This window comes from Dipodomys spectabilis, unplaced genomic scaffold (assembly GCF_019054845.1).
Source record: "Dipodomys spectabilis isolate Male_0828 unplaced genomic scaffold, ASM1905484v1 ptg000059l, whole genome shotgun sequence".
NCBI classification, from domain to species: domain Eukaryota; kingdom Metazoa; phylum Chordata; class Mammalia; order Rodentia; family Heteromyidae; genus Dipodomys; species Dipodomys spectabilis.
In genome coordinates this window covers 268,423-293,648 of record NW_024870736.1, presented here as the reverse complement: position 1 = coordinate 293,648, position 25,226 = coordinate 268,423, and the positions used below count along the sequence as shown (strand labels likewise).

The following is a 25,226-nucleotide window of genomic DNA, read 5'->3' as shown; positions in this document are numbered from 1 at the left end:
GAGCGCTTGCCTTGCATGTCTGAGGCCCTGGGTTCAATTCCTCAGCACCATATAAGCAAAAAGAAAAAAAGCCGGAAGTGGCGCTGTGGCTCAAGTGGTAGAGCACTAGCCTTGAGCTAAAGAACTGAGGGACAGCGCCCAGGCCCAGAGTTCAGGCCCCACGACCGGACCCCCCCAAAAAAAACCCTTTCTCAGTTATTCATATTAGGTATTTTGTCATATTTACCCCAAAATCTAACTATACAACAAGGTACCATTTGATGTCAGAAAGAACAGCTTTTCTCTCTTGGCAATCCCAGCTCCAATTACTTGCTACTGCGTTACCCAGTTCAAGTCCAAATCCAAAGGGGCTTCTCCTGGGTCCAGAGTGCACCATGTTGGATTTTCCTCCTAAATATCTCTCAAATCTATTTGCCCCACAACCATCTTTCAATGTGAGTTTGATCACCCTTCACTTCAATGATTGGAATATCTCCTATTAAGTTGGCCCCCATTATTTCTACCCCCAGCAATCAACTCATTATTCTGTATTCAGAATTCAATTTTTTTTTAAATTCAAAACCATGCAATGGCCTCCTACTACTCAAAGCTGGATCGCTGGCCCTCCTTGCCCTTCTAGGTTTTTGTTTGTTTTGTTACTGGGGTTGGAATTCAGGGTCCCATGCTTGCTTGTTAGGCAGGTGCTCTACCACATGAGCCATGTCCCTGGTCCTATAAAATTCTAATTATTTTTAAAATATAGTCTTGAGATTTTCCCCTAGCCTAGCACAGATTTCTATTCTTCTTATTTACATTCCCATATAGCTTGGATTTCAGACGTGCACCATCACACCCAGTGTGTTCATTAACTATCTTTCTTTGCCCTCGTTGTCTTCAACCATGATCCTACCAGGGTCAACCATGATCTTGCTTCCTGCTCCTACATATAGCCTTTAATGGGCTCTGATGTCCTTTCCATAGCATCTAGCGTGGCTGAGTTTGAATGAGTGTTGACCTCCTTTAGTCTATTGAGAGGTCCATAAGGGTAGGGACCAGACACTTGTATAGCCCTGACAGTGATGGATGTCTTCTTAAATTCTGTGTTCTAGCTGAGTCACTTGCCTCCTCTAGTACCTTTTCTAGAATCAAGTCAACACATCCCCAAAGAGGGAGGTAGTGAAGTAAGGAGGTCAGGTCTGGCTGGTGCCATATTGACCACATGGTGGATGGTAGGGTCTGGCATCTTGTCTTCATGTTGGGGGAAAGAAACTCCCACCCCATCCCACCATCACCTGCCTCCCAGGCATGACTTAGTGCCTGGACCCCTGGAGGCAGGGGCAGGTACTTGGCTGATAGCTAACTGAATCTGTCAGTCCAGTGCCTGGGACTGGGAATTTCCTGAGGAACTGCCCCCTGCGCCAACCTATTTAGGCTCCAACCAGCCCAGCCAACAGCACTCCATGCCATGTGTGTCTCTGTGATGGTGTCCTGTGTCCTGTTTCCTGCTCATCTCCAGTCATCATGGCGTCCCAATTCAGCTCTCCATTGGAGCTGAATTGGCTTGTTGGTACTGTTTTTGTTATTTATTTCCTCTTTAGCATGTTTCCTAGCTCTGTTACTGTGTTTGTGTACTGACTGCAGGCCTTTGTAATAAATGGCAGCCTGCAGCCTGTTAACTGTATAATAAAGACTCCTGTATATATATATATAATTATATTTTGAAATGTGGCTTCTGGGATGATTTACCTTACAACAGTAGCCTAAAGGGTCAACCCAACCTCAAAATGTTTTTGAAGTCCTGTTTGTCTTTAAATTAGTATGTTTACATTTACCACTAAAATATAAAAAATATTTTACTCCAACTTTTTCTTGTTTTGTCTTGGTGGTACTAGAGTTTGAACTCAAGGTCTTGTGCTTACCAGACAGGCACTCTACAACTGAGTTATGCCTTTAGTTCTTTTTGGCATTGGTTATTTTTGAGATAGAGTCTTTCTTCCTGCCATGGGTGAGCCTGGACCATTATCTGTCTGGTTTAGGCTTCCCATCGTAACTTGAATAACCCACAACCATGTCCAGTTTTTATCCATTGAGATGCAGTCTTGCAGCCTCTTCTGCTGGGACTGGTCTGGATCCTTGATCCTCCTAGCATGTCAGGTAGTTTAGGATGACAGGTATGTACCACTACACCCAGCTGTAGGTTAAAAAGGGGTCTCCGAAACTTTTCTGCTCAAGGTAGTTACAAACTTTGGTCCTTCTATTCTCTATCTCCCAAATAGCTAAGATTACAGCTAGCACCTCTCTTTGTGCAATTTTAAAATGCTCTTTCCTGAAGTGCCATTCTCAGCCCACCAAGTAGTTAGGATTACAGACATGAGGCACCAAAACCAGGCTTCTTCCCCAAATACTGAAATTGGTCCAGGAAGGTAGGCCAAGTAGATCTGGTACTTTTATATAAGCCTTGTGTTGAAGATGAGGTGAAATTACAGAAGTCCACAGGGGTCACATCATGATGAGCAAGACCCCAACTTCCTCATGACACCACCCAGCCCATGCTGATTGGCAGTGGGCAAAACTTCTATGTGATTGTGGGGATTTAAGTTGCACTACAAACTAGCAGCAGTGTTTCTTTCCCCTAGTGATGCAGATGACAGTGAAGTTGATCAAGACAAAAGGTAGCTGTAAAAACTCTGACCAAATAGAAGGACAAAGGGTGAACCAATGCAGCATTGGACACTATGTTGAAAATGAATTATACAACTTGTGGGTGGAGATGAGAGAGAAAAACTGGGAGAGAACAAGGAAAGGAGTGACATTAACTGTAAAAAAAAAAATGTACTTTTTACCTGACTTATATAACTTCAACCCCTCTGTTCATTACCTTTATCATAACAATAACAAATAAAAAAAACAAAAAACAAAACCCTGCCACCAAGACTGGCAACAGTTCATACCTGTAATCCTAGCTACTGAGAGAGGCTGAGATCTGAGGACTAGTTCGAAGTCACCCAAGCAGGAAAACCCATGAGACTCTCATCCCCAATTATCTCCAAAAAGCCTGAACTGGAGCTATGGCTCAAGTGGTAGAGGATTAGCCTTGAGCAAAATAGTTCGAAGACAGTACCCTAGCTCTGAGTTCAAGCCCCAGGACGGGTACAGAACACAAAACAAAACACAACCCTGCAGTCCACTTAGGAGGTCTGACAATCAAGGCCTGAGCTAGAGTGTCAGGCGCTGAAGAGGGAGATGGTGCGCTGGGAGCCAAGAAGGCGACCAGCCGCAAGGGAGGTGGTGCGCGGGCCCCAGCAGGGCCTCTTCTCCTTCCCCACTCCGGGCAGATCGGCGGGATGGGCGGGCAGGCGGGTCGAGGCGGCGGGGAGGGACTGGGACGTGCTCGCTGGCGAAGCACGAATGACCTCCGGCCGCACTCAGCTGTCAGCCGCGTGGGCTCCGCGCGATCCCCAGCCCAACCCCTCAGAAGCGCCGAGGGGCCAACTGCAGACTGGAGTCCCTAAGTTTGGGACTGGAGTCCCAAGCTTTCGGGAGGCCGCACCGAGCCTCCTCGCTCCCAGCGCTCAGGACGCCCCGGGCTGACAGCGGGGGGAGGCTGCTGGGGACCACCCTCCTCCGGCCGGCAGACCGATCAGCCCTTTGTCCACGTTCTCATCTCTGAAAGTTGAGCTAAATTGTTTATCTGGGACTCTGCAGAGGTGAGGCAGACTCGGGCCCCACTGGGGAAAGGGGGGGAGCTGGGTCGGGGGGAGTGTCAGGGAACCTGCGTCCTTCGGAAAGTCTTCTCATTTTCCACTAGCCCTCGGGAACTCGCTTCCAGGTGTTGGGGCGGCGGCTCCTCCCCTCCCCTGACCCTCCCCTGCGGGCAAGTTAAACTCCAGAGCCAGCCCCAGCCCCGCACTACCCTCCTCCGTCACGAGTCGCAGCCGCTAAAAGCTGCAGCTCCCCGGGCAGAGCCGCCTTCCCTAGGCCCACGGGGGCAGGGAGGGCGAGCCCCAGCGGGCGCTGGGCGCCCCTTCCACCGCCCAATGAGAGAAGTTTCCAGAGGCTCTTTAAGCCATGGATTCGCACCAGGGCCGGTCTCGGGGTCAGGTGGTATCCATGGAGGCCCCCGAGGCGCAGCTGCCGAGCTCAGAAGCACCGAGCCCTGCACTACTTGGAGATCCCCCGCCCGCCGCGGAGCCGCCCGGCTCGGAGGTCCCCTTCGTGGAGAGTGACCCTTCGGAGGCCTCGAGCCCAGACTCCCAGCTGGACACAGATTTGTCCTCGAAGGCCGAGATCGCTGTCCCGGAGCAGGAGGAGGCGCCCTGCCGCCGGCCCCGCGCGCGCTCCTTCTCCCTGCCGGAGGACCCCATCCTGCAGGCGGCCAAGTTTCTGCAGCAGCAGCGCCAGCTGCTGGCCCTGCGGCCGGACGCTGGGGGCGAAGAGCAAGCGGACGGCGCGCTGCACGGCCCGGACCTCTGCTGTTCCAAGTGCAAGAAGCGGGTGCAGTTCGCCGATTCGCTGGGGTTGAGCCTGGCCAGCGTGAAGCACTTCAGCGACTCCGAGGAGCCGCAGGTGCCGCCCGCCGTGCTCTCGCGCCTCCGCAGCTTCCCGGTGCGCTCCAAGGACCTGGAGCAGCTCGGGGGGCTGCTGGCGGCGGCCAAGGCGCCCGCCCCGCTCCGGGCGCTGCCACGGCTCCGACCCCTCTTCCAGCTCCCCGGGCCCAGCGCCGCAGCTGAGCGCCTGCGGCGGCAGCGCGTGTGCCTGGAGCGCGTGCAGTGCTCGGCTTCCGTGGGCACGGAGGTGACGGGCGCTGGTCGGGTGATCAGTTGTCCGGGACCCAGGACAGTGACCGTGCGCTACACTTTCACCGAGTGGCGTTCCTTCCTGGATGTGCCCGCCGAGCTGCAGCCGGAGGCCAAGCAGACACGGCCACCAGAGGCGCCATCGGGGGTCTCTAGATCCGAGTCTGGGGACGTGGAGGAAGAGGCGGCCTGCGAGCGCTTCCACTTCTCACTCAGCTTGCCTCCCGGTCTGCAGCCCAAGGAAGGGGAGGACGTGGACGTGCGCGGCGTCGCTGTTCATTTCGCTGTCTGTTACCGATGTCAGCAGGGAGAGTACTGGGACAACAACGCGGGGGCGAACTACACGCTGTACTATGCGCGCTCCCCGGACCGGCTTTGAAGGCCAGCTGGGGGTCGCTTCAGGGATCGCGGCCAAGGGGGGTGAGCAGCCCTAGGATGATCAGGCGAGAGTTGGAACGACTTGTTGGGAAACTTCTCTGTGCCAACGGATGTGGAGTGAGTGGACCTTGGAGGGAAAGGGTGAGCCAGCACCGAGGGTCTGGGGAATGCTCCGAATCTGTGCTGTCTTCTTTTACCAAGCTATCTCGATGACTTCCAGAATCCCCAACCTACTTTAGAACGGAAAGAGATCCCTTACACCTTCAAGCCCCCGCCCCAGCAGCTCTCTACAAATCCTGAGCCCACAGCACAGCTCTGACTTGTGTTAAATCGAGATGTTGTATTTCCATCCTGGCAGCTTGATGGACAGCTGTAAAGAAAGGACAAAGGGCTCTAGAGAGGGAAGGTGCATTCACGGGACTGTAGCCTAATTTTCAAAGAAATTTGGGTGGGAGCTGGGTCAGCCTGTCTTTTAATTGTGATCTTGAAGCTTTTGCCCAATCTTGAAGTTAGTTACTTGTGCGTTTGTCTACAAACAACTTGTTCAGAAGTAAAGACCACTCGCACATGCTAACCTGCTGTTTGGTACTTTGTATTTTTATCACCTTTGGGAAGGCCTTGGAAGTCAAGCATTATCAGCCAATGTGATACCTACACTTTAACAACCTGTTAAATGGCAGATTTAACAGATTTCTTTCCTTCTAGCCGTACTCTGTTGTGCTTAATGGCTCCAACTCCCCATACTGGGTGAAAATGTTCTTTAAAATATTTTGTAAAAGGTGTTCTGTCCCCTGTTTTAATAAGATGTTTAGTGAATTAAAATACCAGAGTAACAAAGTAGGCTTTAGCTGTGAGCTGCAAGAGCTTCCCAAGTCCCAACTCTTTCTGCGAAGACTCTGGGCCATTAGCAGTCAGAGAAGCTTGGCCTTAACAGGCTGGACTCCAAGTGCAGGGGGTGGGGGATGGGAGGGTGGCTCTTTGTGCCTCTCAGAGCCATCAGTAGTGGTGACTTGATGGATAATGAAGCATGCTCAGCAAGTAAATGCTGCCCAGAGCCAGATGGCACCTTGCACCAAAGGGCCAGAGGCACAAGGGACAGGATTGTCTTCTCCATTCACTGTTGGTTTCTGTGGTTCCAAGATGACATGTTCAGGTGTAAGGACTTCATTTATTCATCCCTGAGTGTAAGGACTTCATTTATTCACCCCTCATCATTCACCCCTTCATCAATGTACCATTTTTAGCTTTTTAAGTTTTCCTATTTTGTAGCACATGGCTAGTATAATCCATTACTTTGGGGGTGGTAGCCAGGAGGTAAGGTTTTTTTTTTTTAATCATTACTCTAGAGAAAGGAGTCAGCCTACAAAGACTGTTTTGCAAGACCAAAGACTTATGAATGGTATTTTTAAACAGTTGAAAAAATTCAAAAGACTATTGTTATTTTATGACATAGATATGTGAAATTTAAACTTGAACATCCATAAATAAAATCTTGCTGGACACAGTTAGGTGTGCTCACGTAGGAAATCTCAGTGGCTCTTCTCATCCTGCTGTGGCAGTTAACCTAGATGTAACAGAAACCATATTGCAAAGTGTATATTTTCTGTCCTATCCCTTATTGAAGGTATGCTATAACCCTGCTTAGTATTTTTTTGTCAGTTGGGGCTTGAATTCAGAGCCTGTGCACTGTCCCTGCTAGCATTCTACCACTTGGAGACATAGCACCAATTTTAGTTTTCTGGTGATTAATTGGAGATATGAGTCTCACACTTTCCTGCTTGGGCTGGCTTCAAACAGCAATCCTCAGGTCTCAGCTTCCTGAGTAGCTAGAATTATGAGCCACCAGAGCCCAGCTCCTGATTAGTGTTTTTAATACTACATGCTGAGTTAGCCAGTTACCCTTTTAATCAATTTTGCCACTTGAACTAAATATCCTTTGTGCAAAGGCAAAGCTGTTTTGTTATTCCTGCTAGTCTAAGATACTGGAAGGACAATGATTACTGTAATATGTGTAAGAGTGGGGTGGGGGCAGAGTGTACCAGCTGCTTTTTATCTAAAACCTATAATGGATCACTATAACTGAAATAAATTAGCACTGAACTAAACCTGCCAGATATTTCTTTGCCTTCATCTTTCTTATTTTATTATGGCTTTAGCATCAGGGATGGAGCCCAGGTCTTATACATTCTTGCTACCACACACACACACACACACACACACACACACACACACACACACACATATATATGAACACATTAGTACATATATATGTATAATGTATATATACATAATACATATATATGTATTATGTATATATACATTATACATATATATGTATGTATGTGTATATATATATATATATATATATATATATTTGGCAGTAGAGGGGGTTTGAATTCAGGGTCTAGTGCTTACATTGTGGGCCCTCTACCACTTGAGCCACATCCTCAGCCCCCACCTCCATTTTCCATGGAGATGAATGACTTTCAGCTGGGGCTGGCCTAACTCTATAATCCTCTTGATCAATTTCCTTTATCAATTAGGATGGCAGGCACACAACATTGTATACAGCTATGGATTGAGAAAGCATCTTGGACACTTTTTGCCCAGGCTGGCTTCAAACTTTGTCCTCCCAAATAACTCTGATTACAGCTGGCACCTAGCTTTACACAATCTTTTAAATATTCATTTTATTTTATATAGTGTCAGCTTTTCCTTACAGACTTGTAGCAGATGTTTTCATTTCACCTATTTATCTTTTTTGATGCTGAGGATCAAAGCCAGGGCTTCAGTAGACAAGTATTGTACCACTGAGGTATACTCGTCAGCCCATCGCAAACATTATGTAATAATATAAAGGATGTTAAAAGTTTAATTTTTTTGTCAGTTATGGGGCTTGAACTCAGGGCCTGGAGGCTGTCCCTGAGCTTTTTTTTTGCTCAAGGCTAGTGCTCTACTACTTTGAGCCACAACTTTTTTTGTTGTTGTTGGTGGTCCTGGGGCCTGAACTCTGGGCTTGGATGCTTTCCCTGAGTTCTTCAGCTCAAGGCTAATTCTCTACCACTTGAGCCACAGTGCCACTTCTGGCTTTTTCTGTTTATGTGGTATTGAGGAATCGACCCTAGGCCTCATGCATGCAAGGCAAGCACTCAACCACTGAGCCACCTTCCCAGCCTGAACCACAGCTTTACTTCTGGATTTTTGGTGGTTAATTGGAGATAAAGCTTTCCTATCTGGGCTGGCTTTGAACCAGGACCCTCAGATCTCAGCCTCCTAAATAGCTATGATTACAGGCTAGAGCCATCAGCACTTGGCTAGGTTTTGTTTTTGTTTTTAAAATTACTTCAACATTTACCAGAGTCAAAAAATACTTAAAAGTATATTTCCTGAAAGAAATAAAAACACACATATCATAGGCTGGGGTGTATGGCTCAGTGGTAGAGTGCCTACCTACCAAGTGCAAAGCCCTGAGTTCAAATCTCAGTACCACCAAAAAGCAAAAGAAACAAGGGCATATTTTGAATGAAATGTATGTTCTCCTCTAAAAGTTTCCAAAGCAATGGCTAGAAGCCTGAAGTGTCTTCCTGGAGAACCCTAGATTTGTGAAGCTAGATGAGCAGCCTATTCTAAGAGATGCCAAGGGAGGCCACAACCCTGCTTGCAGAGTGGGCAGTGGACCTGGGGGAGCCCATTGAGTTTTGAAGATTGGGCATCTATCCAGAAGCAGCAAGTACCATGGCTCAGGAAGCCTTCCATGGCAACTGGAAGTGGGACAGCTATTGTTACCCATAAACCTCTACTTGAGAGCATGGGATTTTTCTCCTGGAGGAGTGGACAAGAGTTTCCATTGTGACCCTCCCTCCACCTTCTTCTTCTGTTTTTCTCACCCTGATCCAGGTACAGGGGAATTCCCTGTCCACCTGGGATCTGGTCACTCATTTCAGCTTGGAAACATTAGTGTTAGATTCTCATGCATCACTTCATAGGTTTTCCAAAGTTCAGCTTTTGGCCAAACATGTTTTGTATATTTTAAGAGATGAGATTTTAAAAAAAATTTTTAACTCATTTGTGCATCCCTTTAGTGCACTGTCCCCTGATTATGACTGAAAAGATCACTTGGCTAAGCATGACTGGTGGCATGCGTTTTTTTGTGAGGAGTAGGAACAACCCAAGAGAGGATTTCTCTCTTCTATCTCTATTTCTCTTTTGCTTTTGTTTCTTTCACCTGTCCCCTCCCTCACCCTCTCCTTTCCCCTTCCTCCCTCCCTCTCTCTCTCCCTTTCTCTTTCCTTCTGCTTGTCTCCCCGCCCTCATCTGTCTGTCTCTGCCAGTACGGGGGCTTGAACTCAGGGCTCTGTCTCTGATCTTTTTGCTCAGGATAGCACTCTATTGTTCGAGTCACATGTTTTTTATTTTTTAAGTGATTAATTGGAGATAAGAATCTCCCAGACTTTCCTGCCTCAGTTAGCTTCAAACCTTCATCCTCAGATCTCAGCCTTTTTAGTCACCAGGATGACAGATGTAAGCCACTAGCATCCAGCTGAGTTTCTTTTAAGATCTGCTTGAGGGCTGAGAATGTGGCTTAGTGGTAGAGTGCTTTCCTAGCATGCATGAAGCCCTCGGATCTATTCCTCAGCAGAAAAAGCTGGAAGAGGCGCTGTGGCTCAAGTGGTAGAGTTCTAGCCTTGAGCAAAAAGAAGCTCAGGGACAGTGCCCAGGCCTTAAGTTCAAGCCCTAGGACCTGCAAAAAAAAAAAAAAAATCAGGATTTGCTTGAAATATGTGACATGGAACATCAGACAGAAGTAACAGATTTCTGTGAATGTGGATGTGACAGTATTTATTTAAACTGAGAACTACTATAGTCCAAAACCCAGTTTTCATTTTCTCCCTGAGTCTTAACAGTATAGTTAACAATCAGTGATTTGAAAATGTCTTTTCAATCATAGAGGTTATTTATTTATTTTACTTTTTATTTGGTTCCCAACTGCACGGCATTTTTTCCCTCTGTTCATGTCTCACTTAAAAAACTGCAGAAACAAAGTTCTATCTTAATAAGAAAAATCCACCTGGTACTTTAAAAGAAATCACTGAACTATTGGGGAGATGGTATTAGATACAAGTTGGACATCCCTCATGTGATAATTCAAAAAGCTCCAAAATTTGAAGCTTTTTTTTTTCTTTTGGTGGTCATGGGGCTTGAACTCTGGGCCTGAATGCTGCCCCTCAGTTCTTCAGCTAAAGGCTAGCACTCAACCACTTGAGCCACTATGCCACTTCCTGTTTTCAGTGGTTTATTGGAGGTAAGAGTCTTACGGACTTTCCTGCCTGGGCTGGCTTTGAACTTCGATCCTCAGATCTCAGCCTCCTGAGTAGCTAGGATTACAGATGTGAGGTATGGGTGCCCGGCTAGAATTTGAAGTTTTTGAGTACTGAAATGATTCACATGGGAAATTCCACCTGTGATCACATGTGCCATGTCCTAGGGAGAAAGCAGGCACATGAAAAAACACTAGGTAAAATGACCTTCAAACTACATGTGTGACGTATATATGAAACATAGTGAAGTTAGTGTTTATACTTGAGTCCTGTTCCCAGGAAAGATCATTATACATATCAAAGAGATTTTTTGCTTTTTTCTTTTCTTTTTTTTTTGGCTGGTTGTGGGATTTGAACTCTGGGCATGGGCACTGTCCCTCAGGTCTTCAGCTCAAGGCTTGCACTCTTCCACTTGAGCCACAGTGCTACTTCCTCAAAGAGATTGTTAAAACGGAAAAAAGAAAATGTAAGTCTAAATCACTGCTGATTTCAAGAGTTTTAGACAAGATACTAAACATCTGTACTAGTGTTCCATGGACTGAGCTCATGTGCTGCTAACCATCCTTCCCTTCCACAAATACAGTGAAAGCAGGGGTTATGTCACGGGGGAGGGATATATACTGCAACAAAGAAATCATCTTATAAATATGGTAAAAAAACAATTGCATGAAAGAAAAACATTTGAATACTTATCTTGGGGTTCATTTCACCTAACATCAACTTATCTGACCTTTTCTGCTTGTCTCAGACATATACTAGTTATTGCAAATAAGAGAAACCATGGAACCTATGTTTCTAAGTAAGCCTGGCTTACTTCACTTCATATAATTTTTTCCAAGTCTTTCCATTTTCTAACAAATGGGGCAATGTCATTCTTTCTGATGGAGGCATAGAATTCCATTGTGTATATATACCACATTTTCTTGATCCATTCATCTATTGAGGGGCATCTGGGTTGGTTCCATATCTTAGTTATGGTAAATAATGCTGCAATAAACATAGTTGTGCTGGTAGCTTTAGTATGGTCTTGTTTGTGATCAATAAATAAGTGGGCTAAAGACTTAAAGAGAAACTTCTCTGAAGAGGAAATAAGAATGGCCAATAGACATATGAAGAAATGCTCAACCTCTCTAGCCATAAAAGAAATGCAAATCAAAACAACATTGAGATTCCACCTCACCCCAGTTAGAATGGCTATAATCAAGAACTCTAATAACAACAGATGCTGGAGGGGATGTGGACAGAAGGGAACCTTACTGCATTGTTGATGGGAGTATAAACTTGTTCAATCACTTTGGAAAGCAGTATGAAGGTTCCTCAAAAGACTCTACATAGAGCTCCCCTATTACCCAGCAATTCTACTTTTGGGCATTTACCCGAATGATCACAAACAAGACCGTACTTTCCCTTTGGTATGCTTTCTTGTTGTGGGCTTAGGAATGGTGTCTGGCCTTAGGCTGGCCCATTTCTCCCTCTTTACCTTAACCCTGTCTTCACATGTGAGCATGTAAACATAACCCTACATGGAGGCATATGGAACTATCCCTCTGCACACCTACCTGTTTGGTAGTATCTTCTGAGACCAGCAGAAATTGTCCCCATGTACAGTAGTGTGCACAGATGTGAACTAGAGACATGTACAAGAGAACAAGATTAATATCCATATTGCTTGTGACAGGAAAATACTGGAAGCAATGAACACCTCAGTCTGAGCCATCTGTAGAAAACCTTCACATCCCATTAGAGGTGGGGTGGGAAGGTATAGGGGGAGGTATAGATTTACTCATCCCACCTTGTATCACCATGATGTAGGTACCCATCAGAGCCCCTGAGGTCCCTAACATGCCCACTGTGTCTCTTGCTTGCTGATGAGAATGGCTGTTTCAAGATGTTTATTCCCGACGGGACTGCTCATCAGCCCCAACATTTGGATTTTGTCTCTCTCTCTCTCTCTCTCTGTGTGTGTGTGTGTGTGTGTGTGTTATTAGGATTTGAACTGAGGGCTTTTTGCCTGTTAGGCAGGTGCTCTACTCCTCAGCCACACCTTCAGCCCTTTTTGCATTGGTTGTTTTGAGACAGGGACTCACTTTCTGCCTAAGCATCTGGACTATGATCTGCTTATTTCATGTTTCCTGCCAGTAGTTGGGATGGCATGTGTGAACCACCAGGCCTAACTTCTTCCATTGAGATTGAGTCTTGAAAACGTCCTCTACCTACAGACCTGGAAGCATGATCCTGACCATTTTACCCTCCCAAGTACCTGGTAATACCTTTTGATTCATTCTTTTCCCTGCATAGAATCCCCACTGCTACTGTCCTCTGCCAGACCTGAGTCCCCCTTCCTCTCAGTGACTGCAACAATTTCCTGGCTTGCTCTCTCCTTGAAGTCATTCTGTCTTTGATGTTGGAGCACACAGCCACAGTTCCCTTGCTTGGTGGTAACCTTTATTGTCAGAGCAGCTACAAGTCCCTAGCCTAGTGTCTCTGATCTTCAGGCAGTGATTCTCCTTCTGAATTCTACTCCCTTCCCGTTGCTCCACTTTGTCTCCTTGTAATTTCCAATGTAGACTTTGTAAAGCTATTGGCACATAACACACATGCCTTCAGTATAGTGCTAAATAGATTGCAACTAAGGGAAGAATGCAGGTTTGGTCACTTTCAATATCCCTTAAACTGTCTCATACAGTCTCTAGAATGATCAACATAAGACCGTTAACCCAGTGGAAGAATGTTGTGTTTTGTACTTCAAATCCTTACAGCAACTCTGCAAGGTAGAGAGATATGCTTTTAGCTCCAGCCTGTGGATGAGGAAATATGAATTTTAAATACACTTCTTGCCTACACTGCCAGGAAGAGGCAGGCCTGGAAGACAAAGGATGGTTGACTTTTGAAGTTGTCCATTTCTGGGGCCTACCTGGACACCTGTTCTTATTTATGAAGATGTTGTACAAACCAGGATCCAGGGAACCCTCCCCTTTGGGTTTACCTCCTAGTCCTACAATGGATATCTCCTGTTTTTCTTGCTCTAACATTTAATTTTCCCTGTGAGGTTTATTCAGACCCAAATTCCTTGGCATTTTCTCTGTCTATCCCTTTGCTCTTGTACAGTCCAGCACATGGTCATTCTCTGAATTCTCTACAGAGGCCGGCTGTTCTCTCCAACAATGCAGTCAGATGCCTTTAGACAGGGACCAATGGCTCATGCAGGTCCTCAACATGTTTCCATCCTCATCACTCCTCAACAAATACATTCAGCACTATTCCTGCCAGACATAACAGTGCCTGATTATCATCCTAGCACTCAGGAGGAAGAGACAGGATTGCAGTTCCAGGCATCTAGGTTACACAGCAAGACCTTGTCTCAAAACAGAAAGTAAAAACAGACTCATATTCTAGTTATGCAAGTAAACAGTTACTCTGGGGAAGGAAGAGGTAGATTGAGTAGTTTAAATTCTGAAGTACTAATGGCAGTGGGCAGAGGAAGACGGAGAGGAAAAGGTTTTTTTTGTTGTTGTTGTTGTTTAGTCAGGACTGGAAACACATTTCTGGGTCAGATGTTTGCACAGAGGCTGGTGAGGATTCCAGTGTCAAGGTCCTTCAGGAGTCTGTGCCTTTGCCGAGGACCCAGCTGGCTTCTCTGCCCATTTTAATGCTACGTGTGGGTTCTCATTGCGCAGTGGCTGGGCCAAAAGTTCTGGCCTATTTGATTTCTTGCAAAAGCTAGCATTTAAAGGCATGGCTTCCTGCTTTTTCATTAAATTGGAACTGCAGACTCTTGAAAGTTGACAGTTCTTGGTATCTGTGCATACAATCTGCTCACAGAAGGAGCCCCTGTGTGTGTGTATGTGTGTGGCGGGGGATGGGGGGACTTAGGCAGCCCTTTGGACCCTATGCACTGATCTGTCCTGTCCTGTTCCATCCATTTTTTTTTCTTTTTGAGTGACATAGTCTCCCTATGTTTTCCAGTTGCATGTTGTACTCCTGGAGTCTACAGATTTTGTTGTTGTTGTTGCTGGTTCCAGGGCCTAGCAAATCTCTTCATGCTCAAGGCTAGTGCTCTACCACTTGAGGCACAATGCCACTTCTGGCTTTTTCTGAGTAGTTTTTATTGGAGATAAATCTCATGGGCTTTCCCGCCTGGGCTTTGAACTGTGACTGTCAGACCTGTCTCCTGAGTAGCTAGGATTATAGGCATGAGCCACTTGCTCCCGGTTACCAGAGATTTTTTTCTCCTGCTTCCTGTGTAGCTCATAAATAGGTAGGACTACACATATACATCATGTTCAGCATGTTTGTTTTTAAGAAATGTTTTAACTAGCTTGACCTACTGAGATATCCTTTCTGTACCTGGAACAAACCACTATTTGTACAATACCACAAGAACTGTAAGGTTTTGCTTTAAATATTTTAATGTATGCCAAATCCTGGTAAATTAATAATCCTAAGTAAGTAGAAGAGTTTACTGACAACCAGACTTTTGTCTTTAGCATTATAGTTCTGATCCAATGTGCTATATCACACATACACACATCAATGAAATATTAAAAAAATAAACCAATGTTATTGTTAATCTAACACAGATGAAGTAACAGAATTCACCAGGTGGTCTATATGAAGTTCTAGTGAAACACCTTAATAACATGTAAGACATTTAAGAGAAATTCCCAAAGTAAGGGAAGTTCTGGCTGACGGGAGGTTTTGAATGAATATCACTGATATTCTAAGAAAGCTGAATAACACATACTGTTTCTTGGAAGCTGTTTTCTTTGGAGTGAACTTTTGATAAAATCCTTGTCATTCTGAGGAGGTAGTCACTGGCCACACTGTGGTGTGCCAGACATATCCAGTCTGAGACCAGCTGGTCATAAAAGACTCTGACTTGTGCAATTCTAGCTCTAATAGTGTCAATAATTCTTGTAATTTTAAGACAGTAGGATACCAACTTTGCTGTGGTGACAATGGTTCCCCCAGGTAAAGAAAGTCACATTCATTGCCAAGAGTTCTTTTGGGGGCGCTAAGATTTGAAACCATGTCCTTGAGCAAAAGTAATAGCATCCATTTTACTCCCTGGATGAATATCAACACAAGAAGCAATTTTCATCACTGGCTCCCTGAAGTACTAACAAGGCTACAAAGATTGAAAAGTGAAGGTCTTAATGTCTTCAGAGGGATGGAAACTAGGCCACATAGATACTGGTAAACAATCTGACAGTGTGAGGCATCCATGGACTTGGGATGCATGCGAAGTTCTGATTGGCTGTTTCTTGTTTGTAATGAGCATCTCAGTGAGCATCTCATCCATATGGCCTTACCCATCTGCTTATCTTGATGATGGAGTCAATGTGGCTGCTGTGTGACTTCTGGATCACACCTTGGACCACTGGCACAGGTTATCACAGAGCATTTATAAATGTCCTCGAGACTAAAATGTCTTTTGTCATTATCTGATCATCTGGGATCAGACACTTATCAAGGGATTTCTTTTTTATTTGAAACTGTGGGTTAGGTACCAGATTTCCCAAATTATAAGAGTATTAGCTTCAGTATAGGAAGGCTGTTACCTTCTGCTCTTTGAGCCCTTTTCTTCAGCTTCTGGTAAAGAAGCAACTGGCAGTTTTTGTGAAGTACAGTGGTCCCTTGGTATCTGCATAGGACTGGTTCCAGAATTATCTATGGATACCAAAATCTGTGATGTCAAGTCCCTTATATAAAAACCTATACATAAAAACCTTGCACAAAACCTATACATCCTCTTGTACATTTGCGTTCATCTCTAGACTATTTACGATTTCTACTGCAATGTAAATGTCATGTCAATAGGTTGTTATGCTGTACTGCTTAGGGAGTAACGACAAGCAAAAAAGGTCTGTGTATATAATGTTTCCCAAATATTTTTGTACTGAGTGTAGCATAGTGCTAGAGCACTTGCTTAGCATGCACAAGATCCTAGGTTTGATTCCCCTGTGCTAAGAAAAAGTGTTTTGGTTCATGGTTGCTTGAACCTACGGATGTGGAATCCAAGCTTATGGAAGGTCTGACTGTACTGAAAAAAGGAGGCTCATTTTGTCACTAAGTAAATTTTTGTGCTTTCTGTAAACTTGATATTTTACTGTTTTATTCCTACTATTAGAATCAAGCCAACATGAAAACCAGTCTTCAGCCTTAAAAGAACCACCCAGGCCTCTCATCCCACCCCACTGAAAAACATAGGAAAAAAAAAATCCACTTACCCCTTATTGATGTTGCTAAATACCGAAGGCTTTACTTAGAGGGGGAGATTTGTTCTGCACTTTTACAAGTCAAATTTCTTTGTAACAGGCTTTCAACTTGCTTTACTCCTGTGGATTTTTAAAACTGTCAAGCATGAAGGTACAGCTCAGGGGCAGAGCTCCCTGGGTTCCACTCAGCACGGGTTAGGCCATGGAGGGACAGAGTTAAAGGTAACTGCTTTTCGGTAAAACAGAGTAGATGTAGATTTATGTCAATTCTGTTTCTTGAATGTATGCAAAATCATGTTAATTCCATGATGTTCCATTTTTATTAGTCCAGGGAACAAGAGCCACCAGATCAACAGAGCATTGCAATTGGTCACATAAACTTTCTGGTGGAGTAAAGACAGTTTTGTAGCCAGGACAACTCAGTATCATCTCTTAAGGTCTAGAAAATGACTCTGCTTGGCCATTTTTTTTTCCTTCAGTACTTCTAATTGAACATAGGCCTTATATGCTCGTGTCTTGCTTGCGGTGTTAATGCTCTACTGCTTGAGCAAAACTTCCAGCCCTGCTTTTTTGCTATTTTGAGTTGGGGTTTCATAGATTTTTCTTCCTAGGCTTGCCTTGAGTCACCATTCTATCTCAGCATCCTGAGTAGCTAAGGGTTACAGGTGTGAGCCATAGGTGTTTTCTACTTCCTTTTGCCTTTTGTTTTTCAGATAGATTCTTGAATTTTGAACCATAACACCTGACTTTGACTAGTGTTTATTGCCTCTAGAGAGGTGAGCTTCTGGTGGCATTTTTCATTTGCTAGGTAATACCAAAAGTAATCTCCAGACCTCAGTCTAAGATCTCCTTCAGAGCAGTCATACCCTCAGGAGTTCGGAGGCCAACTGCAGGGATCTCTAGAATCAAGCCCTAGTGTTTTGTATATGAGGCTCTGCCTGGCACCTGAAGCATAGAGGACTACAATTGCTGTGGTTTCTTATGTCACAGAATTATCTTTCATGTCTGCCTGCAGAATCTAAATTTGCTTTTCATTTTATCTGAGTTACAAAAATGAGGTCTGCATTATCAAGGCTTGGACTTGTCTAAACCCATTCATGTGGTTTAATTAACACCAAAGCAGTCTGCCATTAAAGGCTGCAGGACTAATTAAGGTTGCCCTGAGGCTGCCTCTGAGACTAACTGTGTTTGGGGGCTAACTCCTAAGAGCTGTTTCCTTGCTCACAATTTAATGCTTTAAAGGGAAGGTTCAATTCTAGACTTAGGTTTTCAAGTAACAGAGGCTTAAATTATTGGTAAATCAGAAACACCATTCATTAGCAGCACCCCTGTTGGACATCCAACCATGGCTGGGTGTCTCATCCCATGACAGGTGAAGGGCAAGATTGTCTTTCCCATATAGCCTGTGTTCACCCAGGCAAGGCCCCAATCATTCTAATAGTACAGCTCCCAAGAATGAGTAGTGTATTGTATACAACAGATCCCGAACCTATGTTCCTTATTAGCCTCATGGGATGAAAGGACTTATTTTGAAATCAGAAGTGGCAGTGCTAAATAGAGTGGTTAGCCATTCCATCTATTAATCACAAAATCTACACTGTATTAATGCCACTGGCAGCCATGACTTTTAAGATGAGGTCTGACTGCTCATGTTTGACTTGTATGACCAGGAAAATTAAACTGAGGGTGATATTGTCATAGGTGTTGTAGGACTTGCAATTTAGGAACTGGTTCAAAGATTAACTTGAATTCTGACCCCTCTTACCATCATACAAAAACAAAACAAGGAGCCACTGTGACTGGTTCTGGGGGTCCTTATAATCTCTCTTGCAAGCCAAGCAAGCCACAGGGTTCATTTTATATGCTTGAAAGAAACTCATTTGTCAGTATGGAGTGGCACACATGGTTATTATGTGTAAGTTAATCAGAGCAGTAGTTTTCTAAGCTTGCGAAACACTGGAAATGCTGGAAGAATGTATGTAAACTGTCCTGAGTTAGAACTCATAGGGATAAAAGCATCCAAAGATTTGTCTCTTTAAAAACACTGCAAACAGGATTGGGTGAGGGGGTTGGGAGGTGGGGGGAGGATGGGAATGGATGGGAAGGGGAAACAAAGGAGGAGGCTACAATGCTTGATAAGAAATATACTCATTATCTTTGCCCATGTAATTCTAACCCCTCTGTACAGTACTTTCACAATAAAAAAATACCCCCCCCCAAAAAAAAACCCCCACTGCAAACAAATGCAGCAGTGGTACTCAGTAAATGCTATGATGAAAATGAACTATACAACTTGTGGGTAGGGATGAGAGAGAAAAATGGGAGCAAGCTAGGGAAGGGGGGACGTTGTCTAAAAAGAAATGTATTTATTACCTGACTTGTGTAACTGTAACTCCTCTGTACATCACCCTTATAATAACAATTAAAAAAATCTACTACAAGCCAGATGTTTGTGGCTTATCCTTGTAATCCTAGCTACTTAGGAGGCTGAGCTCTAAGGATTAAGGTTTGAAGTTAGCCAGTGTAAGAAAGTCCATGAGACTTTTGCCTCCAATTAACCACCAAAAAGGGATAGAGGAGTTGTGGTTCAGGTGGCAAAGTTGCCAGCCTTGGGCTAAAAAGCTAAAGGACAATACCCAGGCCTTGAGTTCAGGCCTCAGTACTGGCGGCAAACCCACTCAACCCAACTCTCCAGTGCTCCTCCAGCTGACTCTGACAATCAGCCACATGCAGACCCCAGGGCTGTGAATAGCCCTTTCCAGACTTCAATTAGTGTGTAAGGCCTCCTCTGGGTCCTATGTGCAAGAACTGTGTCCAGCCTGTAGAGGACTGAGTCTTGTGCATCTACACAATTGACCTTTTTTTGTGCCAGTCCTGGCGCTTGAACTCAGGGCCATATAGTCCTGAGCCTTTTTACTTAAGACTAGCTCTCAAGTGGTAACTTGAGCCACAGCTCCACTTTTGGCTTTTTAAGAGTCTCATAGAGTTTCCTGCCTAGGCTGGCTTCAAACTGTGATCCTCTACTAGGATTACAAATGTGAGCTTGGCACCATTACTTTAAAAAGTTGGATAATCTCTTGGATTTGTCTGCTCTGGTTGGCTTTGAGCCTCCATCTTCAGATCTCAGGCTCCTGAGTTGCTAGGAATACAGCTGTGAGTCACTAGTGCTCAGCTATCTGACACATTTGTTGTTGCATTGGACCAGTTGTAAGACACAGGATGCATTGTGTATCCCCTCACTTTGATCTTACCACTGCCCCCAAATCTCAACTAATACTTGGACTTGCCTTCACAAGGGAGTCTTCAGCTCCAAGTGGGGTCGCCTTGCCTCAGCACAGAATGAGCATGCATTAGTCATAATGGGTTTATATGGTGCAAAAGGATAGGCCACAATTCAATTTATTGTTAAGGACCAAGAAACAAAGTCTTGCAAATGTTCTATACAAATGTGGATGAGCTGCAAGATGGGGATAGGGTGGAGAAGAGACTCAATAATACATGGTATTATTGTGAGTGACCTCCAGCTCTTCAATCTAACACTTGAATAGAGGAAGGACAGCCATTCTTTCACACTGAGGCTGCAATAGAATGCAAGTAAGATTCAGTTTCATCTTCTATAGGTCAGGTGAAGCAGAAAGCTATGTTCAGCTGGTGTTGGAAGGCCCCAGGCTGCACACAGAATGGATGCTGAAGGTGGTCCACAGGCTGCTGCTGGTGACTTGGTCCCTAGGTCCTTGGCTTCTCTTGACTCTCAATGATAAGCTTGTCAGTTGAATACAGTTGGCCAATATGGACCTGAAGAGGCAAAGAAGAGGCACAGGTTAAGAACTGTGGGACTCATATTAGCTATGAATGATCATAAAGAGGATTTCAAACTAATAGTAGATCATTGTTTGTCACCAATATCAGCTCAAAAATGGATTAAAGATCTCAAAGCCAGACCAAAGTCAGACCTAAAATTTTGAAACTACCTCAAATTCTACTACATTAGAACTTATTGACATAGGCAAGGCCTGTCTGAACAGAGTCCGAGCAGTACAGCAAATAGAAGACTTAACAAATGGGATTACATCAGACTAAAAAGTTTCTGTACAGCAAAAAACATAATTATGAAATTAAAAAGACAGCCAAAAGACTGGGAAATCTTTACAAGTTATACATCCCACAAGGTCCTAATATCCAGAATATACAATAAGCACAAGAAACTAACTTCCCCCTACTCCCAAATTAAAAGCCCAATCAATAAACAGGCAAAGGAGGTAAATAGAGACTTCTCAGAAGAAGAATGGCCAATAAACAAGAGGAAATGTTCAATGCTCCTGACCATAAGGGAAATGCAAATAAAAACAACATTGAGATTTCATTTCAACCACAGTTACATTTGACTAACACTGAGAATTTTAACGACAAATGCTGGTGGGGAAAAAGGAATACATTGTTGGGATTATAAACTAGTATAACCACTCTGGAAGGCAGTTTGGAGATTGCTCAAAAACCTAAACACAGAGCCGGGTGCCAGTAGCTCACGCCTGTAATCATAGCTACTCAGGAGGCTGAGATCTGAGGATCACGGTTCAAAGCCAGCCTGGGCAGGAAAGTCCGTGAGACTCTTATCTCCAATAAATCATTAGAAAACCAGAAGCAGCACTGTGGCTCAAGTGGTAGAGTGCTCACCTTGAGCTGAAGAGCACAAGGACAGCGCCAAAGCCTAGAGTTCAAGCCCCATGACCGAAAACAAACACCCCCCCCCAAAACAAAACAAAACAAAAAACTAAACACAGGACTACTCTATGATCTAGTCATACCACTCTTGGGCATCTACCCAGAGCATTTTAAGTCAGGATATGGTAAAAGTACTTGCATATCCATGTCCATTGCTGCTCTATTAACAATAGTCAAGATATGGACACAGTCCAATTGCCTACAACAGACAAGCGAGTCAAGAACATGTGGTATTCAGGTGGACCTGTTGCAACAATGAGAAGTACAAAATGTCATGTCAAAACCAGCTTTACAATGTTGGTGTGGGGGGGAGAGGGGGGGTATGATTGGGTGGGGGGGAGGGGGGAGGCTGGGAAGGGAGGTGAAGGGTAAACAAAGGAGGAGGCTGCAATGCTTGGTAAGAAATATATGCATTATCCTGCCCATGTAATTGTAACCCCTCTGTACAGTATGTTCTCAAATAAAATAAAATAAAATTAAAAAAAAAAAAAAGAACATGTGGTACATATACACAATGGAATTTTACTCAGCCATTAAAAGAATAATATTAGGTCATTTGCAGGGAAATGGATGGACCTAAAACAAATTATGTTAAGTGAAATAAATTAGACTTAGAGAAAAATGGTGCATGTTTTCTCTCATATGTGGAAACCAGATCTAAAATATAAGCATATATAACATATACAAGGTCCAATGCATTTATACACAAACGAACTGACTAAAGGAGGATATACTTAGGGGAGGAATCCAAAGGTGTAACTCCTTTGAACTAATTTACTAATATCAAAATGAATACCAGGAAGTGGAAACATGTTTTGGGAGGTGGCAAAGAAATAAAGGAAGGGTAAGAAAATGCAGTTATTATATTTAATGTACATTATGTAAAAAAATGAACTATGTAACTTGAGGGTAGGGATGGGAGGGGTAAAATGTGAGAGGCCAAAGGAAGGGGTAACATTTTGACCAAGAAGCATTGTGTTCCTTTGTATAACTACATAATGATGATAACAAAAGAAAAAATTTTTTATTGTGGGGGCAGAGAGTATAGTGTGCATATATGTGATTATAGCTTTTTAGTTATTTTTCAGGTAAATTCTCACATTTTGGGGGTGTGGGTGTCTAGAAATACCCTGCATCTGGAACCTCTATTTATGCTCTCACATACCACGTCAAGCTTATTGACTGAGATGGGGTCTCGTTAACTTTTTTCCTAGGCTGGTCTTGGATGGTGATCCTCCCAAATCTCTACCTCCTGAGTAGCTGGGATTACAGTAAGGGGTGAGCCACTGTATCTAGCAGGACTCAAACTTTTGATCCCACTGCCTCAGCCTCCTGAATGCTGGGATTGCAGGTGTTTGGCATCACATCCGGCTTCTTTTCTAACATTTAGATTCAAATATCTGTTATGATAGGGTTGCTCCCTTTTGGAAACTACACTGTGGAAGGGTTCTTGCTTCCGCTATTTTCCCTGGCCAAGGGAGTCAACGTTTCTGTCTCTGAAAGGGTACCGGAGACCAGCCATGGTAGCTGGGGCTGTCTGTAGTAAGTGAAACCATCTGCCATACTCCTGGCTACAGGTACAGCCATCCATGCATGTGCACACAATCCCCCTCCTAGGACTCCTCCCATTAGGAAAATCTTTCTGCATAAAACACATTTGTGCTCTATCTAGGCCAGCATGTTAAAGGTTGTCACACTGAGGGTAGTGCAAACAATGCTTAGCTATTTTCCCTGGTGGGATTGAGGATGGCAGTCTGTGTTCACGTGTCTCCTGGCTCCTATCTGTGTGTTCAGTGTCCTTTTAATCAGGTGTCTCTGTGAATGCCCAAATGTTCTTGCTGTCCTCAGATGGATGCTGGAGCCACTGACATAGGATTACAGGCTATCTTTCCTCTCTCACAAAGGGTCTTTGTCACAATTTTTTCTCTACAGGCACATCCTGAGCAACACTTTTTTTTTTTTTTTTGAACAAGTAGAACTGGTGAAGAAAGGACTTCATATTATGAAGTCTGGTTTCAGAGAAGCTGGCCACTCTCTACTGGCAATCTGGGGAGAGTAACTGTTCTTTAAAAAGGCAAATGACAGAACATGGTTTCCCATCCTCCTTAATCCTCTATTTTGAAATGAAGGCTCAGGATAAGCCAGATGGCATTAGGAAGGTGAGTGTTTAATAGTGGTACTCGCCCACCAATGCAGCCCTGGTGGGCTTCTGGAGTTCATGTTCCTCTACCCACTTGCTGCATCTTCTCCCTGTACTTGCAGAGATGCTAATAACTAGCAGGTGTTGCTGGGTGTCGTTGGACAAAGCAGTGGTAAGAGCAGCTATGTCATCTGAAAAGAAAGCCAATGAGAGAGAGGTTTGGGGGCTAAGTGGCTATGCTGGTTCTTTCCATAGCAGTGAGTTCCTGATATGTAAGGCAAGGATGGTGGTGATGGATAGGAGAATGAGCACTCTAAGTGATTCCCAACAAAATCACAGCATTAAGTTTGCTCCTTTCCTCTCATCAATGCAGAAGGTGCAGTTGATATGGCCACTGCTGGTCCTAGGACTGGACTGTTTCAGTAGCAAGGTTTGAAACCATTCTGAGATTGCTAGGATCAGCAGGATAAAGTTTCTTTTCTTCTCTCTTCCTATAGTCACTGTTTCCTGACTGCTTGCTTGCCTAGGTTACTGTCAATGTAAAGAAGGAAGAAAGAATTTATGAGATAAGAATATGGAAGAACTCTCTCTCTCCCTCTTTCTCACTTTTTTTTTTTTGGGGGGGGGGGTTAGTCCTGGGGATTGAACTCAGGGCCTAAGCACTGTCCCTGAGCTTTTTTGCTAAAGGTCAGCCCTTTACCACTTTGAGCCTCAGGGCCACTTCTGGTTTTCTGGTGGTTAACTGGAGATAAGAGTCTCATGGACTTTCCTGACTAGGCTAGGCTGCCTTCAAACTGCAAAATCCTCAGATCTTAGCCTCCTGAGTAGCTAGGATTACAAGGCATGAGCCACCCTTCAGTGCCCAGCCCACCCCTTTTCTTTGATATTGGAATGGGGAACAAAGAAGAGGTGCCTGGACAACCATGGTGCCACCATTTGAGCTCTGGAATTCATATAACCAGTTTATGTAGAAGAAAAACCATTTTTTTTGAAAAGGCTATGGTTATTTGGATTTCTTGTTATATGGATAAATTAATTTGTAATAGACTTCAATGCACACTGTAAATTTCAGTTTTTGAGCAAATTAATGAAAAAAAGTGCTGAGAAGTGAGATATGTATTGTGATAAATGGAAGCCATGCCCATTTCCTAAGAGGTGCCATTGTCACACAGCATCCAAGTTCCCAAAGCTTAAAAAACAAAAAACAAAAAAATGGGCACAGGGACTTTCTATTAAGATTCTGTTTCTATTCTCCTTAAAGATTTCATTGCTTGCTGGGTGCTGGTGGCTCATGTTTATAATCCTAGCTACTTGGGAGGCTCAGATCTGAGGATCATAGTTTGATGCCAGCCCAGGCAGAAAAATCCCTGAGACTTATGTCCAATTAACCAAAGTGGTGCTGTGGCTCAAGAGGTAGAGTGCTAGCCTTGAGCACAAAGAGGCTCAAGAACAGTACCCAGGCTCTGAGTACAAGCCCCACAACCAGCCAAAAAAAAAAAAAAAAAAAAAAAAAAAAATTCACTGCTTTCCAGGTGCTGGTGGCTCACACCTATAATCCTAGTGACTCAGGAGGCTGAGATCTGAGGATCTTGTTCAAAGCCATCCTGGGCAGGAAAGTCCATGAAACTCTTATCTTCAATTAACTACTAGAAAACCAAAAGTGGAGCTTTGGCTC

At 44.2% G+C, this 25,226-nt stretch overlaps 2 protein-coding genes across 2 annotated transcripts in view; one reads left to right on the top strand and one right to left on the bottom strand.

Moving 5' to 3' along the window:
- The first annotated feature begins 4,047 nt into the window (after positions 1-4,047).
- On the top strand, positions 4,048-5,285 carry Ppp1r3g (protein phosphatase 1 regulatory subunit 3G). Its single transcript, XM_042680347.1, has one exon. It carries the CDS (start codon positions 4,048-4,050, stop codon positions 5,152-5,154), a length of 1,107 nt encoding a protein of 368 aa, XP_042536281.1. The 3' UTR covers positions 5,155-5,285.
- A 14,754-nt stretch (positions 5,286-20,039) lies between these two features.
- LOC122108435 (LYR motif-containing protein 4-like) overlaps positions 20,040-25,226 on the bottom strand; it is a 116,391-nt gene continuing 111,204 nt past the window's right edge. The window contains exon 3 of the mRNA XM_042680357.1: positions 20,040-20,484. Within this exon, the coding sequence (XP_042536291.1) occupies positions 20,416-20,484 (69 nt within the window). The 3' untranslated portion in view covers positions 20,040-20,415. The remainder of the gene's footprint in view (positions 20,485-25,226) is intronic.

Coding starts and splice junctions, on each gene's coding strand:
- Ppp1r3g (XM_042680347.1), top strand. CDS start 4,048: ATGGATTCGCACCAGGGCCGGTCTCGGGGTCAGGTGGTATCCATGGAG.